This window comes from Diaphorina citri, unplaced genomic scaffold (genome assembly GCF_000475195.1).
Source record: "Diaphorina citri unplaced genomic scaffold, Diaci psyllid genome assembly version 1.1 scaffold88, whole genome shotgun sequence".
NCBI lineage: Eukaryota > Metazoa > Arthropoda > Insecta > Hemiptera > Psyllidae > Diaphorina > Diaphorina citri.
In genome coordinates, this window is record NW_007377525.1 from 164916 (window position 1) to 183182 (window position 18267).

General features: G+C 38.7%; 2 protein-coding genes and 1 long non-coding RNA gene across 6 annotated transcripts in view; 1 reads left to right on the forward strand and 2 right to left on the reverse strand.

Moving 5' to 3' along the window:
• Window positions 1-1575, reverse strand: part of LOC103524188 (solute carrier family 23 member 2) — a 17334-nt gene extending 15759 nt beyond the window's left edge. For 3 of the 4 annotated variants that reach the window (XM_026833327.1, XM_017449517.2, XM_017449516.2), the window contains exons 1-2: window positions 1341-1575; window positions 773-835 (exon numbers count right to left, since the gene is read on the reverse strand). In XM_026833327.1, coding sequence (XP_026689128.1) covers window positions 773-835 — 63 coding nt within the window. In that variant the 5' untranslated portion in view covers window positions 1341-1575. Of the gene's footprint in view, window positions 1-590; window positions 652-772; window positions 836-1340 lie in introns of those variants that run through there. The other variant, XM_008489196.2, reaches the window with a different exon arrangement.
• A 4612-nt stretch (window positions 1576-6187) lies between these two features.
• On the reverse strand, window positions 6188-17732 carry LOC103524203 (IWS1-like protein; the record flags this gene model as incomplete). The annotated part of the gene is made up of 7 exons (XM_026833291.1): window positions 6188-7084; window positions 7286-7329; window positions 14193-14309; window positions 15249-15399; window positions 15709-15815; window positions 16377-16839; window positions 16924-17732. Coding segments are annotated over 7 exons (2310 nt in total), but the record flags the coding sequence as incomplete, so codon positions are not given.
• LOC113473882 lies at window positions 9839-10362 on the forward strand. The gene is made up of 2 exons (XR_003395686.1): window positions 9839-9947; window positions 10165-10362. It is a non-coding gene; the product is annotated as an uncharacterized LOC113473882 (long non-coding RNA).
• Window positions 17733-18267: the final 535 nt, after the last annotated feature.

An 18267-nucleotide genomic window follows, 5' to 3' on the forward strand; every position in this document is an offset into this window, starting at 1 on the left:
CTACCTCGGTGGTGTAGTGGTCAAGGCGCTCGCCTGGTAAACAGGAGGGCGTGGGTTCAATCCCAGCCGAGGTATGGAATTTTATCCTCAATATAATTTGAGAATCAGACCACAATAATAGTAGTAGCCTACTGCTGGAGTAAAGGGACTTTTCACTACTTTTCAGTCCTATGCGAGCAGTATAGATAAGCACTATTATTATATTAAATCTAATGTCTAACATTAATCGTGCTTATGCTTAAGTAGTAGTAGGTAACAACAGTTCAATCGAACTCCATCTAAAGATTTATGAGATAAGATAGTCTTAGTAAATTTGGTTCAAAATGAAAAAGGTCTAAAACGCAAGAAAAATTGATACCTACCTAAAAAGTAAGTAGATAGGTATGTAGGCACAAAAAAAAAACTATAAACTAAGTACCTGTAGGTAGAATGGGTTTAAAAAAGCCAAGTATAGGTAAATGGGTAAAAAAATCTAAATGATTCTATAAACTAAGTACCTGTAGGTAGAATGGGTTTAAAAAAGCCAAGTATAGGTAAATGGGTAAAAAAATCTAAATGATTATAGGTAGGTAAGTATAATAGGCACTCACACTGGAATGTACAGTGCCGGGAGGGTCCAGATTTTCCATATTAAGTTCCGTGCTGCTTGCCATTACAAAAAAAACTATAAACTAAGTACCTGTGGGTAGAATGGGTTTAAAAAAGCCAAGTATAGGTAAATGGGTAAAAAAATCTAAATGATTATATGTAGGTAAGTATAATAGGCACTCACACTGGAATGTACAGTGCCGGGAGGGTCCAGATTTTCCATATTAAGTTCCGTGCTGCTTGCCATCAAGGACATTTTGTGTCTTTCGGGGAAAAAATGTGTCGTGTAATGGGAACTCTCATATAAATTACATTGCCTACCAAGGCATTTGGAAAAAAGTCGTGTAAAACTTACGACAAGTGGGGACGGGCCTTATTTAAGAGCGCGAACTATTTTATCTCAATTTCTAGGTTCCAGAAATTTCTCAATTTCCGCGAACTATTATCCCTCAATTATACAAACATGTGTATTTTGCTATCATGAATGATGGAAGATAAATAATAAATTATTGTATTTAGACACTAGATACCTTTTGAGGACTGAGTACACTGATGTACATTTTTGACCGAACGATAGTGAGGTCTATGTTTTAACTCGACCGTTTTGCATTTGGTTTAGATGTCTGTTTGTTTGTATGTTCCGCTATAACTCCCGATTACCTGGTCTGATTTTGATGAAATTTGGTACACATCTTCATTAAATCAAGGCACGTATTGAAATTTGGGGTCCCAAGTTCCGTGCTGCTTGCCATGACAGCCAGGGGTCAAGATAGCTTTGCTGACGCCAGAGATTGTCAAGATACGACTTTATAGACAGCAGGGATTTTCAAGATAACTCCACTGATAGCCAAGGATTTTCAAAATAACTTTTACAGATAGCAAGGATTTTCAAGATAACTTCACTGGATAGCTAAGGATTTTCAAAATAACTTTTACAGATAGCAGGGATTTTTGAGGTAAGTTTACAGACAGCAAGGATTTTAAAGACAACTTAGATTTTCAAGATAACTTCACTGATAGCTAAGGATTTTCAAAATAACTTTTACAGATAGCAGGGATTTTTGAGGTAAGTTTACAGACAGCAAGGATTTTAAAGACAACTTTAATGACGGCTCTGTAGGTATACTGTCGAGATAATGAAACTCTACTGACAATAGGGATTTTCAAGATATCTTTACTGAGGGCAGGGATTGATGTTTCCGAGTTGATGCTAGTTTCCAAACTAACACCATTATCTTTACATTAGGAGTATCGGGACGATAGATACCTACAGGTACCTAACCTGAAATAAAATTCATTGCCTTACAGGGTGGCTGATAAATAGGTGGTAATCCTGTAGAACTGAATCTAGAATAATCGAGAGCTCTAGATTTATAGCTTGAGTAGTACTCAGTCGCGGGTTTGGATCTCAATTGAAGCTGCTTTTTCTGGCGATCTCTAGAATAATCGAGAGCTCTAGATTTATAGCTTGAGTAGTACTCAGTCGCGGGTTTGGATCTCAATTGAAGCTGCTTTTTCTGGCGAAATTTTAATTTTTACAAGCGGGAGGAAATGTTTGGATTTACCCTGAAGTAATGCTCCCGCGATTTCGTGTTAATTAAAAATAACACCTTCCTTCATGCTAGAGACCACACTTTGGAATTAAACAATCTTGGTTTATCTTAGTCTAAAAATTAACGCATCAGAATTCTAAATCCCATTAGAATAAATTAATCTCAGAGTGTGGCTGCCCCGGGCACAAGCCTTTTGGACACAATGGCCGTACGTTGAAACACTCGTAAAAATTAAAAAAAAAAAAAAAAAAAAAAAAAAAAAAAAAAAAGGCCTAAAGAGCATCAAGCATCAAGAGTTGGAATTTTGTCAATGAAATAATAAATTTAAACGTGAATAGCTTCATTTGAACCCTGTATTCTAGCAGGTATAACTGCCAGCTTGATTTAAAACTGAATGTATAGTAAACATGACTGATGGGCCGTACAGATTACTTACATGGAAAGCTATCAGTACTATCACAATAGTTACTTATTAACAATCATTATGTATATTTCGGGAAGTAGAAGGTGGGGGGAAGGGAAGTAACACAATTAACATTTATGTAAGATTGTACGCTGGTCCCTCCTAAATTACTATGGCGCGTGCTTCATTACCTAATTTTCAACCTTGTTATTTACCTTCAGGTATCTAATTTTGGGTACTTAGCAATTCGATAGGTGAATTGATACTAGGAACTTTCTACTGTCTGGAAGTATCATCTTCACTAATTATGGAGCTCTAGACACAAACAAAAGAAGACGTGTTTTCAATGCTGCCCAATAATAGGGTTTGGTTGATCTTGTATATTTCATACCTAGAAAGTAAGTAGCCAACGCAAAAGGTATCCTTACACACTTTGACAGATTTGACAAAAAAAAAGTAAAAGTAAAAGGTGGGTACTGGGTAGCACAGCACCTACGTATACGTATGTACCTACATTTCGTTCTACACATGTTATATGACCAAGTAGATAAACAAAGTATATATAGTGTGTATAAGATTACAACCAATGAGACTCTTCTAGAACTGCTGGCAAAAAAACGGACTCTTCTGTCCTACCGTAGTCTAGTCTAGAATTCTAAATGTACCTATGTATTATCTTCATATCAACATTTAAAGTACAATGATCGAAATCATCTATTCTCTTACTTCTCTATCTAAACTTTACAGAAAGAATTTGTGATTAAACAAAACGATTGGACAGTTTACCTAATTTACTGATAATGACCAAATTCTCAAAATTACCAACATTACCAGGGATATACGGTATGCAGTTAATTACTACAGGTAGATAGCTAATGAAGTAATGATGGAATTAATTGATGCATCATGCTCGAAGCAAAAACACAAGACGTATTTTGTCCATTGGATATTTTACCTATCCTACGCTATCAAGTATGTAGGTAATAATAAATGTGGAAATTGAGACTCACATTTATGTATGTGAACATGGAGAAGAATTGATCATTATCGAAGGCACATGGACTGGTAACCAGGGTCCACTTTTCCTTGAAGTTAAGTAACGTCTAACACGGTTGGTCTATGGACTGGTAGAACGGGCAATCGGTCTCAGAACGATTAAGGAGCTGATTAAAATCTTACCAAAAATAAGGAAAATAAAAACAGACAGGGGCAAAGACCCAAGATGTTAGTCCCTTCCTAAAATGCTTGAAAAAAAAAAAAACAACAACAACAACTAAGGCCTGAATTACCTTTCTTAGTTTAAAGGGTTGTCTTATTCTTATAAGTAAAATAATGGAAATAGAAAGTAAAAAAAGGAGGGCAGAGTGCATGACATTTGCCTAGCAAAAGCTCTGACCTGCATTTGAGTAGTGGACAAACTGAAGTTTACATCTCGATTTCCACTTTTGTGCGTAAAAAGAAGACTGTCAATGCCAAACCCCGTGTAGCTCATAGCAAAGAAACTGAAAACCCTGGAGTGAGCTACATGTGGACTGAGAAACGAAAACACCCCACGAACTCAGATAATAGATATAGATTCAAATTTGTGCGTAAAAAGAAGACTGTCAATGCCAAACCCCGTGTAGCTCATGGCAAAGAAACTGAAAACCCTGGAGTGAGCTACATGTGGACTGAGAAACGAAAACACCCCACGAACTCAGATAATAGATATAGATTCAACTATGAACCTCTCGTTCTAGAGGTAGATAGATGCTAAATAGACAAATAATTCATCCGTAATAATCGCAAAGTAGGCTTGATTGTAAAAAAAAAAAAAAACTTAATTGGAAAATTCATGCTGCGAAAATTAATCTGCCTAGGCCTCACCTAGGGAAAACGTGTTCACAGTTTTAATGTACAAGAAACTGTGTCGGCAGACGTACTATGTTGACAGGAGATAAGTCGAGTTAGTTACTGGAAAATTATCACATAAAAAAATACTAGATAATGCGTGATCAAAATTATCATCATCAGTTTTCTATGCTAGTTTCAGAGCTCGACAAAATGATCTGATAAGACATTGATCAATGGAACAACATGAGAGGGAATTAAAGATAAGTCGAGTTAGTTACTGGAAAATTATCACATAAAAAAATACTAGATAATGCGTGATCAAAATTATCATCATCATCAGTTTTCTATGCTAGTTTCAGAGCTCGACAAAATGATCTGATAAGACATTGATCAATGGAACAACATGAGAGGGAATTAACAATCCTAAGGGAAGGGCTGCGGTTCAGGACGAACCAATGAAACTTGGCTAGAGACCATCACCCTGGTGTATGGCAGAAAAAATATATCCTTTCTTCATTCTGCCATCACCATTCGGCTATAGCTAAAGCCACTACAACAACAAGAACAATACAAAGGAAAAACTTGAAATCAAGACTTTTCTACCGTATTACCCTTTTCAGAACACTATAAATTATTTCAACGAGAAGGCTTTCTTTTTCATATGCACGTTTTACCCACTGGCGTATATCTCACCTGCGGTTCAGGACGAACCAGAACCAATGAAACTTGGCTAGAGACCATCACCCTGGTGTATGGCAGAAAAAAATATATCCTTTCTTCATTCTGCCATCACCATTCGGCTATAGCTGAAGCCACTACAACAACAAGAACAATACAAAGGAAAAACTTGAAATCAATACTTTTCTACCATATTACCCTTTTCAGAACACTATAAATTATTTCAACGAGAAGGCTTTCTTTTTCATATGCACGTTTTACCCACTGGCGTATATCTCACCCTTCTGGAGCCAGACCTTGACCTAGCACTTCTAGACCGAGACCTTGAACGTGATTTTCTTGAACCTTGTGATCTCCTTGATTGTGCACTCCCTGAGCGTGACCGGGATCTAGATCCAGATTTTTGAGACCCAGCACTCCCTGACTCAGCAGGAGATCGTGGACCTCTGGATCTGGAGCATCTTGCTGGAGAACCTGCAGGAGATTTTGGACTGCCTGACCGGGATCTAGCAGCTGGGGAACCAGGTGGTGATCTGGGACCTTTAGGACTTGATTGTCTAGCAGGAGAACCTTTGGGAGATTTAGGACTCCCTGACCTTGACCTTACAGGTGGAGAACTTGGTGGTGATCTTGGACTTCTAGATCTTTTAGCAGGAGAGGAATCTTTAGGGGATCTGGGACTTCCTGATCTGGATCTAACAGCTAAAGAACCAGCAGGTGATCGAGGACTTCTAGGACTTGCTGACCTTCTAGTGGGAGAACCTTCTGGAGACCTGGGACCTCTTGGACTACCTGATCTAGATCTATCAATGGGAGAATCAGGTCGTGATTGGGGACTACCTGATTTAGACCTTTGAGCTGTGGGAGACTTGGGAGTTCCTGATCTTGATCTCCTTGTTGGAAAGCCTTCTGGAGACCTTGGGCTTCTGGGACTTGGTGAACGGGATGCTTGGGTAGGGGAACCAGGAGGGGATCTTGGACTCCTTGATCTTCTATCAGGAGACCCCAGGGGTGACTTGGGACTTACAGACCTGGACCTTCCTGCTGTAGAGCCTAGAGGTGATTTTGGGGTAGTAGAAAATACAATAGCATTCATATTAGTAGAACCTAAAGTGAAAACAATCCAAATAAGTTTTCAGAATAACCAGAGGGGGGAGAAGAAATCAGGACTGGTAAAAATTAGAATTTACAAGTTAACTGTACAATTTGGATGTCACGATTCATGTGTAATAATCTGTTTATTATAGGCTCCTATACTTTAGTGTAATGAGGACCAAAGTTACCTTTCCCTCCATCATATCCTGAGTTCTCATCGAGACAAACGATAACACCGAGAATGTTTGTCTTTTCTCCGGGTTCTAGACTGATACTATGTACGATATATCACTTGGTTTGGTATGCAACATCTTTCTACAGAGCCATTTTTCTTCCTTCGACCGAAATCTCTACGGCTCTCTTGTTTCCCGATTTCATTCGCTTTGAATCAATGAAATTCTTCATGTGCCTCTCAAATCTATTCATGGACTTCTTGGATATTCTCGTCATATCTGTTTCGTTCTTCCACTTGGGTCTGACCAGGTAGCCTTTGTTCGACGGGATAGGTACGCGGGCACGGGCCACCCAGCCTTTGTCTCCAGGGCGCAATGGTTTCTCATCGTTTATCTTAGGCATAACTTCTTTCCTACTCGATTCTCCACGCTCTGGTTGTTCTTCGTCGTCTGACTCATCTCCTTCTTCTCTCGTCTTAGCGGCTTTCCTCAGGGCTGGAGGCAACTGTTCATAATCTCTCTGCAGTCGCTCTTCTCGTGACATGGACTTGAAATCCGTACTCACGTTGAAGATGGGCCGCGCCCAGTCGCTAATCAGGCGACCGGCCCTGATTTTGTTCTCCTTGGTTTCCTTGGGGTGTTTGTAGAGATACATGACTGCTTTACCAATGCCAGAGTGTTTCAGTGTGCTCTGCTCGATAGGGGGGAAGTTGGAGAGAAGCTTGAGGAAAGATTCTCGAATGTGAAGTGCGGGCAGGGATCTGAAATCCAACCAAAGCATAGAATAGATTAGATCTCTTGGGACTGAGGGGGGAATAAATTACTTTTTCAAATTTGACATTATTTCGAACTCGTAATGTCGATAAGCAACCAGAATTTCAGCAATTTAAGGACAGAATAAGAATAAAATGAAAAAATCAAATACAAAAAAATCAGAATAAAATCAAAATCTGCTCTCTTACCTATCAGGCATTGGAGCAAGCCAATCGGTGAGTACAGACAGAATGTTGTGTTGGGGGGATCTAGGACTCCCTGAACGTGACTTAGCTTCAGGAGATCTAGGTGGGGATCTTGGACTTCCAGAACGTGAGGTTCTAGCAGGAGATCCCTCAGGAGTCTGAGGACTACCAGATCTAGATCTAGACTTAACCGATCTTGGGGATCCAATTGAACCAGACCTTGCTGGACTCACTGACCGAGAGTGATTAGAGTTGATTTCTTGGTCACTCATTTCAGCATCTGATGAAGGATCTGTAAACATATGAGCATTAAATGTTACTTGTTAGTACATTTGAGCACTGGTATTACAGAGCAGCTCTGAGCACAAACAATTGTTATTTGATCAAAGGATTTGACCTGTCAATGCACTACTCAAGGTGACAATTTCCACTGATTGTTTGTTTGTAAGGGTATAATATCGATTTAATCAACTAGGTCTTGTGATACAGGTTTTACCCACCATTCAGCAACAAGCTAACTGTCTCCTCAATAGCCTGATTGGAGCTGGGAAACCAGCAGCATGTGATTGCCCAAATGGTCACCCATCCAGGTACTAACCACATGCAATAATGTTTAACTACAATGATCCATTGGGAACTGGTGCATGAAACACACTATTCCACTGTAAGAATACCTTCAAATGAGCTACTACAAACAGCTCTCAATGCTATTTGTATCAAATGTGGAGATCAGACTAAAGAGGAGGTTGCAACCTTCCTTGGACTTGAAGAGGAGGAGGAGGATACCTGAATTGACTTGATGGACATCGCTACAACAAAATCAGACTAAAGAATGCTACTACTGGTATGTACCAGCTATACATAGACTTGCATATGTTACCACTTCAATGCCAAACTGTACAAACACTAGTGCTCACAAGCCTAGCCCTATTCATAACACCTGGATTAGAATTCTATTCCCCAAAGGACCTCTCATTCCAAATTTTAGACATTTCCAATTGGACGTCACTACAACAACAACAACAACAACACCAACATCAGACTACTACTGATATGTAGGTACCAGTTATACATAGACTTGCATATGTTACCACTTCAATGCCAAACTGTACAAACACTAGTACTCACAAGCCTAGCCCTATTCATAACACCTGGATTAGAATTCTATTCCCCAAAGGACCTCTCATTCCAAATTTTAGACATTTCCAATTACTAAAGAATGCTACTACTGATATGTAGGTACCAGTTATACATAGACTTGCATATGTTACCAATTCAATGCCAAACTGTACAAACACTAGTGCTCACAAGCCTAGCCCTGTTCATAACACCTGGATTAGAATTCTATTCCCCAAAGGACCTCTCATTCCAAATTTTAGACATTTCCAATTTTTTCGCATAGTAGTTTTGTTTTATGTGATGATGAAAGTAAGGACTTGGATATCTGATGATCCTCCATAAACCAATACCTGTCCAGAAGTGTGAAGTACAAGGCACAAGGCTGGAAGTAAGAAACTCACTTCATAGATAGATTAGGTAGGTACTTACTGACCTATTCAGTACTGTCAATAGTAAAGATAATATGAAAAATGTTCTTACCAGCTGCAGCATTCATTTTTTGACATTCAACAGCAACCAACCCTGGTTGAAGTGATGTGGACTTGGGTAGCCTATGAAAAATGTTCTTACCAGCTGCAGCATTCATTTTTTGACATTCAACAGCAACCAACCCTGGTTGAAGTGATGTGGACTTGGGTAGATCCGAGGGTCGGTCGTAAGCGTGAGTACCGGCAGCAAAGTTTGTAGTGCATACAGTAGAGGGAGAAACTTTTGTACTACAAAGTTTAGACGGATATTTCTATTGCTTTGTAAGATCTATCAGTAAAACTTTAGAGAAATATCAAGGAAAATTAAAACGATAAAGAAAGAGGAAAAGAAAAACTGACGAGAGAACGAGAGACGAAAACGAAAAATGAAAACAAAACACTTTTACTTCAGAAAATATCCGCACGCCGCAGCACTCACTGGAGATCACTCATACTTGGGTAGATCCGAGGGTCGGTCGTAAGCGTGAGTACCGGCAGCAAAGTTTGTAGTGCATACAGTAGAGGGAGAAACTTTTGTACTACAAAGTTTAGACGGATATTTCTATTGCTTTGTAAGATCTATCAGTAAAACTTTACAGAAATATCAAAGAAATAAGAAAATTAAAACGGTAAAGAAAGAGGAAAAGAAAAACTGACGAGAAACGAGAGACGAAAACGAAAAATGAAAACAAAACACTTTTACTTCAGAAAATATCCGCACGCCGCAGCACTCACTGGAGATCACTCATGTCCAGGGTTTCATAAAATAAAGCGGTCCAAAAAACATTTGCACGCAAAGACTGCTTTAGCGACCGCATTGATAGTTTGCCATACCCTGTGTAGTACAATCTTTCAAGTGGATTGCCAACTTCAGTGCGTAGCTGCGTAGATAAATCAGCTGATTGTTTTATTTTTGCTGATTGCCATCTGATTGCTGATTGTTCTTTTGCAAATTTGCATTCCATTTCCATTCCATCCATTTTTGCATTTTTCATCTTTCAAGAATTTCAAGATTTTATTTTAATTCTTGTAATTCTTGTCTTGTAGTTTTCAAATACCTACTAGTTTTTTGCAAATATGTAGGTAGTTTTCGAATACATACTTTACTAGTTGAGGAATATTTCGAATACTTCATAAGGATTTAATTAGGTCCTGAAATTCTCTAGGAAATTCAAAGCTAAGTACCTATCTACAAAAGCTGTTCCTTTGCCTCATACCTGGGAAAAGTGGAAAAGGCAAACTTGATCTATTACATTTAAGTTCCAAGTTTTTACTGATGAAGTGAATTTTTCTTAGCTTTTAGAACATTCATCTCACCCACCAAATATATTGGAAACTGAATAAGATTTTTATTGTAATCCCTGCTTGGTGCCAACGATCTGTGTAGAAGACACGAATAATATGTACCAAAAGATCAGATCTATGTAATGATGGCCATTATCTAAGTACATGCAATACAAAGACAATAAGAGTTGCCTAGGAACTTCAAGAAACTATTGGTTTGTGAGGAGTGATTTTTTACACATTCAAGGTAAGTTTATGTTTCAATTATTCTGGTCGGTACTAGTTCAGAAGCCATGTCAATGAAAAATAATATGTACCAAAAGATCAGATCTATGTAATGATGGCCATTATCTAAGTACATGCAATACAAAGACAATAGGAGTTGCCTAGGAACTTCAAGAAACCATTGCTTTGTGAGGAGTGATTTTTTACACATTCAAGGTAAGTTTATGTTTCAATTATTCTGGTCGGTACTAGTTCAGAAGCCATGTCAATGAAAAATTGCTTCAAAAGAAGCTTTCACAAATGAGCAGTGACATTATGTATACGGTTAGGTCAAGGTATGTTTCCACTCACTTGGTATTTGACAATTGACATAATCTGTTTCCAGTTGTTTCTAAATTTCTTGGCATTCACAAAAAAAAAAAAAAGAAGAAGTTATTTGTGCTACTCACTTCATTATGGAATAAGCTACTGAAAATTATAATCAGCACATTCAACACACAATTTTTCAAGTGTATCTTAAATAACAGGAGGTTCCAGGCTCTGTTGTGGACACTCTGGTGCAAAGGTTGATGTTCTTGACAGGTCCAATGGTCTATGCCTGGGGTGCCATTTTCAGAGAAAGATAGACTTGAATCTTCAATACAGTTTTGTGATCAACTTACCTAATTAGAGACTTGACTCTGAATTTGGTCAACAAGTTTAGAGTAATGTGTAAGATGATATTGCCAGGTTCAAACACTTCTGGGTGTGCTGGTCGTGATAATCTTGAAACAAATCCATGATCAAAGTCAGCCTACTGGGTCTCAACAGAGGGAACTGTCACATCAGAGGTATTATCATCCTACAATTAAAGGGAGAAAAAAGACAGGATAAGAGAAAGCCAAGAGTGAACCATACATACTGTACTGCTAGGAGTGTAAAGGGTAAAGTTCAAGCTGAGTGGGATTGAACCCATGGCCTCACACAAGGCAGACATGTAAATACATACTGTACTGCTAGGAGTGTAAAGGGTAAAGTTCAAGCTGAGTGGGATTGAACCCATGGCCTCACACAAGGCAGACATGTAAAAAAAAACTTATTTTTGTAGAGAATTTTGTACAGAACAATGTGGATTTTTTTTTTTTTTTTACTGTTTCTACAGACCCAAATGAAAAGGGTCAGAATTTGAGAAAGCAATAAATTAAAAATATAATCTGATCAGGTTCATACTTAAGTAAATATGTATTCCCTGAAACAAAAACACTCTGTACCTATAAAATTTTTGAGAAACCTACCCCAAATCTATAAATTGGTCCTAATGAGAAATGGTTTCTGTGAGTGAAGTAGCTTAATTTATAAAGCAAAGTAACAAGCCTATTGTGATACCTACCCACTGAACAACAGAGTTAGCTTTGTTGAAATAAATTTACTTTACTTCTGAATCAGAATGGTACCTATAAAATTTTTGAGAAATCTACCCCAAATCTATAAATTGGTCCTAATGAGAAATGGTTTCTGTGAGTGAAGTAGCTTAATTTATAAACCAAAGTAACAAGCCTATTGTGATACCTACCCACTGAACAACAGAGTTAGCTTTGTTGAAATAAATTTACTTTACTTCTGAATCAGAATTCGAGCAAGACCACTAAATGGATGAGTGACATGAACGGCCATGCCTTAAGGGTTTACTAGCAGAAATCCGGAGCGAAGCGACGTATTTCGGCTAGTAAGAGATAAAAAGAAAGTCTATCGAATTTTTCCTTTACAACCTCTAGATCCCTAGATAAATCGACTTGAAAAATACCAAAAAATTTCGTTAACTTTCGATAAATGTCGTAAAAATATTTATCATTTTCATGACCGTGCACCATTTTTTGAGTTTAAAGCATATCCAATTATCCACTCTAGGTGAAGTCAGTAGCTGTTTTTATTCATACCGGACTACGAAACAATGAAGTATATCTCACCCTCGCAGCCCCGGGTATTTTGCATTTAGGGCCTTGCACAGACAAATTTTGGGTCCAAAAGCCTATAATTTGGAATATCCCCCGTCAATATATTCTTTACCTAGGAGAGGTCCCTGACGAAACCTTACGGGGCAACCGGAAAAGTATATGTGATACTTCAAAAAGATACAGCAAACAGTTATGAATATTATTACATTTAAAAACCAAGTCCATTTTGTAATACACATAATATTACTATGTACTTTATTTATTATTTATAAACAACGAAAATAAAAATAAAATTAATACAAATTTTTTATGAATTGAATAAATAGACTGCTCGACAGTAAGTAGTTAACCTAAAATAATTTGTTGAGTCTTCAAATCTGGGAATAATTGATAATACTTCAAAAAGATACAGCAAACAGTTATGAATATTATTACATTTAAAAACCAAGTCCATTTTGTAATACACATAATATTACTATGTACTTTATTTATTATTTATAAACAACGAAAATAAAAATAAAATTGATACAATTTTTTTTGGCCCTTTATTCTTGCACACTTTTGACTCGAGTGCTTAGGACTATTGGGACAAAGATAAGACTGAACTGACTGAACACATTTTTAATTAAAAGGCGTCAGTGAATCATGAAGTACCTACATAATTAATCATTGATTGATTCGGACTATCAACACTCAATTGATTTCGTGTGATAAGCATCAACTAAATACTTACAGATAAGTTGTGCTTGCACTTACCAAAAGTTTGGTATCACATAAAATTAAGTCAATTAATACCTTCCTTATTATATCGCTTAATATAAATTTCTATATTTTTCTCCAAGCTTTTGAAAAATCCTGGACACATCCATCAAAATTACAGGAAATACCTCCCAGAATATAAGTTCAGAAAAATATGGACCTACCTCTAATTTATCTCGCAAAAACATAGCATCGAATCCATCCCAAGATTTGATGACTCTGACTCATTTACTAAGAAAAAAAAAAAAAAAAAAAAAAAAAAAAAGGACTGATCCCTCGGGGGATCTAGGACTCCCTGAACGTGACCTCGCTTCAGGAGATCTAGGTGGGGATCTTGGACTTCCAGAACGTGAGGTTCTAGCAGGAGATCCCTCAGGAGTCTGAGGACTACCAGATCTAGACCTAGACTTGACCGATCTTGGGGATCCAATTGAACCAGACCTTGCTGGACTGACTGACCGAGAGTGATTAGAGTTGATTTCTTGGTCACTCATTTCAGCATCTGATGAAGGATCTGTAAACATATGAGCATTAAATGTTACTTGTTAGTACATTTGAGCACTGGTATTACAGAGCAGCTCTGAGCACAAACAATTGTTATTTGATCAAAGCAATACCTGTCAATGCACTACTGATTTCCACTGCAAGATTGTTTGTTTGTAAGGGTATAATATCACTTTAAACAACTAGGTCTTGTGATGCTGGTTTTACCCACCATTCAGCAACAAGCTAACTGTCTCCTCAATTTAACATCACCCAGCCTGAGTGGAGCTGGGAAACCAGCAGCATGTGATTGCCCAAACGGTCACTCATCCAGGTACTAACCACATTCAATATTGTTTAACTATAGTGATCCATTGGGAACTGGTGTATGAAACACACTATTCCACTGTAAGAATACCTCCAAATAAGCTACTACAAACAGCTCTCAATGCTATTTGTATCAAATGTGGAGATCAGACTTAAGAGGAGGTTGCAACCTTCCTTGGACTCGAAGAGGAGGAGGATACCTGAATTGACTTGTTGGATGTCACAACAACACCAACACCAACACCAACACCAACACCAACACCAACACCAACACCAACACCAACACCAACACCAACACCATACAGACAGAATGTTGTGTTCTATGAAGGCCAACTGAAGATCGTGCTTATTAAGTTGAGACATAACAGTAGAAAGCATTTTGATTTTGTTTGTAGCTGGCTTGTTTTCCTTATTCCTGGCGCGATCATCCTGAAAAGAGAAAGGGTATTCTTCTTATGATTTATTGATGGTAAAATCGATATTTTGATTTTTACACAAAACTATGAGAGAAGTATCAAATGTCTGAGAGACAAGGAAAGAGACTACAATATTACTATTATTATTAACAAGTTTCCATTTATTTTTGATCGATAAAAAACTCAGAACATACATTTTTTTTATAAATGGTATACCCATCCGTATTAATTATTATTTGCTGTGATGTCAAATGTAGGTTGTACAAATGTACACAGGCTGACACCACGTTAATAGATTTTTTGGGACAATACTTCAAAAACTTATGTAGATACTAATCGTTATGGACATAAAAGGATAAAAGTTGAACCAAAAACAACCATTTTCCACATAAGATATACCATAGGGATAAGGAAATAAGGATAACTTACTGGTCTCCCTCATCTCTGTTGACTCCTTCATCAGAATCGTCATCTGAAATGTTTGGCAAAACTTCTTTCTGTTGATCACCTTCTGTCCCTTCGCCATCTCTGTCAGTCTGGAACAAAAAGCATCACAATAAGTAATCGATCCTATGCCTTGAGCTTGAGGTAGTTTTCAGAGATCTAATATATAAAAAAGAATGTGTGTGTGTGTGTGTTCGAACTTTATGCCTGGCCAAACCGCTCATCCAATTACTATGAAACTTTGTCAACTTATTGCTTGCACTCCCGTGAAGGTTATAGGCTATTTTCCGGCTCGTTTTTGTTAAGCTACGTCGAGCAAGACCACTAAATGGATGAGTGACATGAACGGCCATGCTCTGGCTGTGGGACTGTAAACAGGGAGGAGAACAGCTAACCCTAACCAGCCTAGTTAGTGGCAGTTTTTCAAAGGGTTCTCTCTGCTTTTATTTAAAGAAAAAGCACAAGTCCTCACGATGGTTGACTACAGAAAGTAGATGTAAATACTCACCTCTGCAGCATGCCTCATGTCGCTGATGAGTTGTGCAATAATGTCATCGTTGTCATTAATAATGTCAATGTCTTTCCTTTTCCTCTTCCGTCCTCCTTCTTCCTTCTTCTTGGCCAACATCAAGTCAAAGTCAGACAGTCCGGTTAGATTGCTGAAAAAAATATTTGATTACATAATTATCAGGTCCAAGTTATATAAAAACTTTGCACTTCGCATTTCTTACTTCAAAAACATTATGTATGAACTTATATTAAGTATAATTATTATTTGCTGTGATGTCAAATGTAGGTTGTACAAATGTACACAGTTAATAGATTTTTTGGGATAATACTTCAAAAACTTTTGTAAGTACCTACTTAGATACTAATCGTTATGGACATAAAAGGATAAAAGTTGAACCAAAAACAACCATTTCCCACATAAGATATACCATAGGGATAAGGAAATAAGGATAACTTACTGGTCTCCCTCATCTCTGTTGACTCCTTCATCAGAATCGTCATCTGAAATGTTTGGCAAAACTTCTTTCTGTTGATCACCTTCTGTCCCTTCGCCATCTCTGTCAGTCTGGAACAAAAAGCATCACAATAAGTAATCGATCCTATGCCTTGAGGTAGTTTTAAGAGATCTAATATATAAAAGAATGTTTGTGTGTGTTCGAACTTTATGCCTGGCCAAACCGCTCATCCAATTGCTATGAAACTTTGTCAACTTATTGCTTGCACTCCCGTGAAGGTTATAGGCTATTTTCCGGCTCGTTTTTGTTAAGCTACGCCGAGCAAGACCACTAAATGGTTGAGTGACATGAACGGCCATGCCTTAAGGGTTTACTAGTAGAAATCCGAAGCGAAGCGACGTATTTCGGCTAGTAAGAGATAAAAAGGGAGTCTATCGAATTTTTCCTTTACAACCTCTAGATCCCGAGATAAATCGACTTGAAAAATACCAAAAAATTTCGTAAACTTTCGATAAATGTCGTAAAAATATTTATCATTTTCATGACCGTGCACTATTTTTTGAGTTTAAAGCATATCCAATTATCCACTCTAGGTGAAGTCAGTAGCTGTTTTTATTCATACCGGACTACGAAACAATGAAGTAAGTAAAGAGTAAACTCTCTGAACTCACCTTATTTTCACCTTCATCTTCAGAGCCAGATACTTGATGGGCCCTTTTCCTTCCTTCCCCTTCCTCATCATCAGAGTCCAACACATGAGCTGATCTCTTCTTCTTCACACCATGATCTTCGTCTTCTGAATCGTCGGATATTCTTCGCTTTTTCGACTTTCCCACCACACTGCCACTCGCACCACTGTCACGTGAACCTGAGCGCGACCTTCTTGAACCAGACCGTGACCTTCCAGACCTGGCACTACCTGAACGAGATCTGGATCGTGACCTAGATCCAGACCTTGACCTCCTTGATCCTGACCGAGACCTTCTCGATCCAGAACGTGATCTCGATTTTCTAGACCCAGACCTTGATCTAGCACTTCCAGATCTTGATCTTCTAGATCCAGACCTTGACCTCCTTGAACCTGAACGTGATCTTGACCTTCCTGAGCCAGATCGCGACCGTCTTGATCCTGACCTTGATCTTCTGGAGCCAGACCGTGACCTTCTTGATCCTGACCTGGACCTAGCACTTCCAGACCTTGATCTTCTTGATCCTGACCTTGATCTTCTGGAGCCAGACCGTGACCTTCTTGATCCTGACCTGGACCTAGCACTTCCAGACCTTGATCTTCTTGATCCTGACCTTGATCTTCTGGAGCCAGACCGTGACCTTCTTGATCCTGACCTGGACCTAGCACTTCCAGACCTTGATCTTCTTGATCCTGACCTTGATCTTCTGGAGCCAGACCTTGACCTAGCACTTCTAGACCGAGACCTTGAACGTGATTTTCTTGAACCTTGTGATCTCCTTGATTGTGCACTCCCTGAGCGTGACCGGGATCTAGATCCAGATTTTTGAGACCCAGCACTCCCTGACTCAGCAGGAGATCGTGGACCTCTGGATCTGGAGCGTCTTGCTGGAGAACCTGCAGGAGATTTTGGACTGCCTGACCGGGATCTAGCAGCTGGGGAACCAGGTGGTGATCTGGGACCTTTAGGACTTGCTGATCGTCTAGCAGGAGAACCTTTGGGAGATTTAGGACTCCCTGACCTTGACCTTACAGGTGGAGAACTTGGTGGTGATCTTGGACTTCTAGATCTTTTAGCAGGAGAGGAATCTTTAGGGGATCTGGGACTTCCTGATCTGGATCTAACAGCTAAAGAACCAGCAGGTGATCGAGGACTTCTAGGACTTGCTGACCTTCTAGTGGGAGAACCTTCTGGAGACCTGGGACCTCTTGGACTACCTGATCTAGATCTATCAATGGGAGAATCAGGTCGTGATTGGGGACTACCTGATTTAGACCTTTGAGCTGTGGGAGACTTGGGAGTTCCTGATCTTGATCTCCTTGTTGGAAAGCCTTCTTGGACTCATTTAATTGTGAGCGTTAGTTTACTGTATTTCGGACTTGCTCAGCGTTCGAAATAACTTGCATCCCCTCGGGTCAAGTACTTTAAAATGTATCATTTAATGTCCTTATGGTTTGCTTTTTTTACGTTTTACCCCATTTTTTGTTCGCCCTTTGTTCTTTATCTCTCTCTAGTGCATGATTTTCTCATTGTCCTCTGTGTCGTGTGGTGTGTTTCCTATCCTTGTTGCAGGAACAAGACTGTGGCTGCCATCACCAAATAATTCATCTACATCCTCATACCAACTACTTATATCCAACGTTACTCTCCATCTCTCATGTGATTGTACAATTCATAATTTATGGGTTGTAGTTAAAGTTAAAGTTGTAGTTAAAACAAGCACACATTGTCCGTTATGTTTGTCTACCTAGAATCCGCATCATTGTTTATGGTTAAATACATTCACTGTGTCGTGTGGTGTGTTTCCTATCCTTGTTGCAGGAACAAGACTGTGGCTGCCATCACCAAATAATTCATCTACATCCTCATACCA